The sequence below is a fragment of the Primulina tabacum genome, chromosome 1 (assembly GCF_025594145.1).
Source record: "Primulina tabacum isolate GXHZ01 chromosome 1, ASM2559414v2, whole genome shotgun sequence".
In the NCBI taxonomy this organism is placed as follows: Eukaryota; Viridiplantae; Streptophyta; class Magnoliopsida; order Lamiales; family Gesneriaceae; genus Primulina; species Primulina tabacum.
The window spans coordinates 7,909,758-7,915,788 of NC_134550.1; the positions used below are offsets into that span (position 1 = coordinate 7,909,758).

The following is a 6,031-nucleotide window of genomic DNA, read 5'->3' on the forward strand; positions in this document are numbered from 1 at the left end:
ACCTACCAAGCTTTTGTCTAGATCAGGCTAAGACTTAGCAATAAAAAATTATTACTTACCCGTCACCATATCTAAAAAATACCATATTAATACATTATATCATATTTTAAATAAAAACTTTCACAATTTAGCTACGATTTCTCAAAATTCTTTTCCCGAAAACATACAACTATTCTCCCAACTTGAGTTCAACCCACCATGAGGGTAATGAATATGTCTCTTGTGAGACGGTCTCACGATTCTTTATCTGTGAGACTGATCAAACATACCGATATTCACAATAAAAAATAATACTCTTAGCATAAAAAGTAATACTTTTTCATGGATGACTCAAATAAAAGATTCGTCTCACAAAATATGATAACAAAATATGACCCGTAAGACCCCATGATAAATCTAACGTTTATTTGATTTCAAATATTGATCTTATATATTTGGATCAATGATAATTATTAATATAACGTAGGAATAAAACCCAAATGTAGCATCTCATTAACCATTTTCCCGATATAAAAAAAAAATTGATCCAAGGCTTAGATATTTCCTTCTGTTTCCATTGGCTTGAATGAGGGCACAACTTGTGATTCGGATATATAGATGGTATAGTCTTGTGATGATGGTGAACAACAATGATGAAGAAATAGTCAAAATTATTGAGACAGCTTGAGTAACAAAGCTTGAGCATAGTGTATCATGTAATTCCAAATAACACAACCACCACACTAAGAATGGACACAGGCAATTCCAAGAAAACCTTGCCTTATTCTCACACTGAATGCCCAAAAACTTTTGGAGGCTTGTAAGAGAATGACAAAATTCTTTCATACTTTTGTCTCTTTAAGTTCTCTATAGACATTTGGAACAAGTTCGGCACGATTCCTTTACAACACTAGATGTTAAATCATTTGTCATGTTGAGGAGACGCTTGCACGTAGTCACCATCAGTGAGTGCCTTTCCATGTATCTACAGAATGTGGTACTATATCATTTGCTACGTTTACTGGATACTATTGTTACGCATCCAATATATAAAAGGTTTCTTAGGACTTGAGAAACGTCGTAACATACTTACATGACGAACATCTGGTTCCTGAAAAATAGTAGAACACCAATAATGGCAGAAAATAAAACACCAGTAATTGGGGAGAATTTGTTTCAATAATCAAGAGTTAATGCATCACTTTATTGACAAGGGCTTCATATGAAAAGGGTATCTGGATATGGTAGATTTAACCCTCAAATGACAGCAGACTGGATTCTTTCACACTTACTAATTATACTGATTTCTATGTAGGCAATACAAATTTAGCCTCGAGGACTACATTATCAGAAGTATCACGAGCAATTGCTATTTACCAAAGCTTTACATCATCATACTTTGTCCTACTAATATATCCAAAACCCATAGATGTTTTCCTTGGACCAAATAAGATAGGATGTAATAACGACAATTGTGACTTAATACACAAAGACAACCTCAATAAAATCTCCCACTGCGAAGCTTTTTCAAGCTTAAATAGGAGGCATGAAAACAAATTCAAATCACTTCAATCTCATTCCAGCCAAGAGTCAAATCTACCATCGTTACCATGGGAAATGTTACTCTGCGCTTAACACTACCTACAATGAACTATACATGTGAGTCCCACAAAGCAGAGGTCTTTCATTTCACAGACAACGAAGAACAATGTGAGCATGATGGATGGGATGGAGAAAGCACCATGTTTTATAAAACTCACCGGTTGAAGCAGGTAAGCCGTAAGCGCTAAACTTAAATCAAGTTTGATAGAAGTTATACAACACCCCTTTGCCTTCACATTGAAAAAAATTCAACAGGCAGGGATTTGAGTAACTTCCCTTTCCATCTTGAAAAATCAAACCCAAAAGTTAATAACTATTCAAAATCCCAAAGTTAAAACTCATAGATTGTCCATTGTAAAAAGAAACAATTTGATTGTTAAAATGACTAGACTTAACAGCAACAAGTAGATGAGATAGAATATATAACGAACTTGGATATACACAGGTGAGCAAAAGCAACAAATCTTTCCTTGTCCTTCTATGAATACAAAATACTCTCTCCCAGTCCCTTTCATCCATTAGTTACAACTGGCCACTCTGCATTTATCCTTCTTCTCACAGGGGAAAAGGTAGAAGAACATTGAGAAAAACTTGTCCACTTGTTCATTTAAAACACATGCAATGATCATTTGATTTTCATTTCTAACACTGAACTAGGTTGCAAGTATTTAAGCGTATTTATGCCAATCTAATCAAGTACATGTATTATTGAACTCTAAATTTTATAAATCCGGTTTTAACCAAACAGGTGAAACAGTACATGAAAGTTAAACATGAACAATAATAATTATAAATAATCCAGAGGTCAAGAGTAATATGCACAAAATACGTTTCTTGCTCGTGCATTAATGCAAATTTCATCACGAGACCAACTTAAAAGCAGACGGGAACATTAGCCAACTTAGCCAGAAGAATAATTAAGTATCGTGGAATTCATATACAAGAAAACATAAGACTTTATAAGTTTTATTGCTTACTTATGATTGATATTTCAAAACTGAATAAACTTGGACAAATAAAATAAAACTCACACAGAGAGGAACATCAAGGAATCAGATAACTTTTTATGAAAAAAGATGCAATGTGGAGCAGTTCAAGTGTTTTTGCCTCAAGACAAAAGTTGGAAACTGCATTTTACTTGGTCTGTTAAACAATTTTGTTTTTTCTTATCACACTTGATACCAAAACTTAACCTCAGCAAATGATATCAAATATCTATCAAAGCAGACAAATGCAAAAACACCAAAAAATTTAACATAACATTTAGATTTTCAAGTCAGATTATATACCTAATTTTATCCTCTTCCCACAGTAGAAATGGCAAATGGAGAAACAGGAGACTTTGATACAAAGATAAACATAAATTGATTTTGCAGCATGCCAAATGCCAACTGGCATCAGTTTCTTAAAAGAAGCTGTTGTACCACGCTGTGTTCCATGGATATCTATAACTCATCCTTGCCATTCATGACAAATAAGATATATCCCAAATATTCATAGACACTACACGTTGTACACATGCATGATGTGAGGTTTCCCTTTCATTCTTCTCTCTATGGGGTTTGCGAGTTGCATAAACATCTATATTAAGACTGTTCAGCACTCAGTTATCAGGTAGACTATATATACGTTTAGCCAAATGATCATATCATACAACAATCACAATTCACAACGGAGTGTACTTGATGAAAAAAGTTGAGGAGTTTCAGACAGATCAAATACAATACAGAATCATCATGCTGCTCAAATTCTTGGTAATTGCATGCAACAGCTAAAAAAGAAATCACAATATACTTTACCATATTCACATATTCAATACTGGAAAGATATGGATATCTTTTTTTAACTACATATATTAACACAATGCAGATTGCAGAGAAGCTAGCATCAGTAGCAAGTATTGCAGGCCCTATTATTATAACAGGCTTGCTTATGTATTCCAAGTCTTTCATATCAATGCTATTCTTGGGATATCTTGGGGACATTGCACTTTCTGGTGGTTCATTGTCAATTAGCTTTGCCAATATAACAGGTTACTCTGTCCTCAAGGGACTGGCCATGGGGATGGAGCCAATATGTTATCAAGCTTATGGAGCAAAGAGATGGGGAATTCTAAGTCAAACATACAGAAAGACTCTCTTTCTTCTCTTAGTTGCAGCCATTCCGATCTCTTTGTTGTGGTTGAACATAGAACCTATCCTTTTATGGTTAGGCCAAGATGAGAGCATTGCCGCAGTGGCCAAGATCTACATAAAGTATTCCATTCCTGACTTGATGGTTCAGGCTCACTTCCATCCCCTGAGAACATTCTTGAGGACCCAAAACATTAACAGACCCCTAACCACATCAGTAATATGTGCAATGCTTCTTCACTGTCCAATCAACTATTTTCTTGTTGTTCATCTAAACATGGGTGTGAAAGGAGTTGCCCTAGCCTCTGCTTGGAACACTTTAAATGTAAATCTGGGGCTGCTAATTTACCTTCTCCTATCAAAAACCTCTTTAAAACCTTGGGACAGAGACATATCTAACAAATTTTTGGAAGGTTGGCAGCCTCTCCTAGCACTTGCAGTGCCAAGTGTATTGTCGGTCTGCCTAGAGTGGTGGTGTTACGAAATATTGTTACTGCTTTGCAGTCTATTACATGATCCACAGGCCAATGTGGCTGCAATGGGCATTTTAATCCAAACCACAAGCTTGCTTTATATCTTTCCTTCTTCTTTGAGCACAGGTCTGTCAATACAGGTAGGCCACGAATTAGGGGCTGATCAGCCAAGACAGGCTCAACAGACAACAGTTATTGGACTCACTCTATCAATTCTATGGGGAATTCTGGCTTTCCTTTTCACAATTGCAGTAAGAGATGTATGGGGAAAACTCTTCACTAGTGAACCACAGATTCTTTATTTGACGTCCATCACTCTTCCTATATTGGGGTTTTGTGAACTAGGTAACAGCCCCCAGACAACGGCATGTGGGATTTTAGTAGGATGTGCTCGGCCAAAAATGGCATGCAACATAAATTTTTTGTCCTTCTATCTTATTGGTTTACCAGTTGCAGTTCTGTTGGCCTTCAGATTTAATATGGGCTTCATTGGGCTGTGGTTTGGGCTTGCAGCAGCAGAAGTTTCATGTACATGCATGATGGTTTGCACTCTGTTTTACACAAATTGGGAACAGCAAGCCAGCAGAGCGAAGGAACTAACTCTAGAAAAAGAATATATTAAGAATGACTTGGAAGTCAATCTCTTGAGCTGATCATTTCAACTAGCATACGAACTTCAATAAATCGTTAAGTGGTAGTGAGAATAGATGTTATGGTACAGACTATATGCATTACAAGGACTGAGGGAAGAGAGTTGTGATGGGGTGGCATTGGCAAACCCCATTTCCCTAGTATAACTCTGACCAAAATGAATTTTTATCTTAAAAAGGCAGAGAGTCACAATATCCTATCAAGATTTCAAGAGTCTTATTGATTTCCATGTGTAATACAATCTATCATGCTTCAATTCTAGTTTGAAATTCTCTTACAAAGTTACAGGAAAATAGATCGGAATGCACAAAGAACGTGGCTAAGCAAACACCCGTAACTAAAGTATAGACATTTGAAGATAAGTTTTAATACCTCTGCGTATACACATATCATTTTAAGCTGAATAGATAATAATGAAAAATATGAGAATCTCGCAAAAGACTGTAGTATGTTACTTATATAAATGCTAAGCATACCCAGAGGAGTGAAAAGCCTGAACTCTTGCCATTGCTTCGAAACAAAGAAGGCTTTACTCATTTGTCCCTACCTTATAACCGAACTGGCAGGGCAGTCAAGCTGAAGTATAAAAATTAGTGGTCGATCCTTGTCTGATCCCAAATTGTGTCCTTCAAGACAGTAACATCATTTACCTTCATTGTGAAACAACAGATCAGATTCGAGTGTCCCCTGTAAACAGTCTATCGACAACCGGGTGGTTCTTGTCTTACTACCTAGCGCGAGCAAAAACAGATAACTGGAAGCAAAGTCTCGCTATCTTACTAATCGCTTCAACCAAACAAATGAAATTGTGCTGAAAGTTTGAAACATATGAACGAAACACAGAAGGAACAAACAGAACATAATCTATTGCAAGAGAATAGACTCGTAACCGATAATCAGCTGACACAAGTTTCTGAACAAAAAGGACAAAATCAAATGACCAAGTTAAAAAACATTGTTTACATCCAGCCATAGATATAACTTATAAGTTATCCTGATATCTCAAACTTAAACATAAAATAATCCAAATAATGTACAACTCCTCGATCCGAAGCTCTCGAACTAATTTTTTTTCTTCCCAACTTCTCATCTAAAACACTCGAAACTTATTTTAGACAAATAGTGAGTCGCCGACTCATCAAACACAAGTATCAAACAACATAAAATAGTCACAGAAACGTTTTCAAAACAGAT

General features: G+C 35.9%; 1 protein-coding gene across 2 annotated transcripts; it reads left to right on the forward strand.

Moving 5' to 3' along the window:
- The first annotated feature begins 1,589 nt into the window (after positions 1-1,589).
- On the forward strand, positions 1,590-5,387 carry LOC142539157 (protein DETOXIFICATION 53-like). 2 transcript variants are annotated; one of them, XM_075644443.1, is made up of 2 exons: positions 1,590-1,751; positions 3,451-5,387. In XM_075644443.1, exons 1-2 carry the CDS (start codon positions 1,590-1,592, stop codon positions 4,837-4,839), a joined length of 1,551 nt encoding a protein of 516 aa, XP_075500558.1. In that variant the 3' UTR covers positions 4,840-5,387. The 2 variants fall into 2 exon arrangements, with proteins under 2 accessions (XP_075500558.1, XP_075500550.1); XM_075644435.1 differs by lacking the exon at positions 1,590-1,751 and adding an exon at positions 1,765-3,335.
- Positions 5,388-6,031: the final 644 nt, after the last annotated feature.

What these genes read in the sequence shown, in the direction of transcription:
- LOC142539157 (XM_075644443.1), top strand. Translation starts at nt 1,590, where the DNA reads ATGGGAAATGTTACTCTGCGCTTAACACTACCTACAATGAACTATACA. An exon ending in AAACTCACCGGTTGAAGCAG is followed by an intron (nt 1,752 to 3,450) that starts GTAAGCCGTAAG and finishes AACACAATGCAG; the next exon opens with ATTGCAGAGAAGCTAGCATC.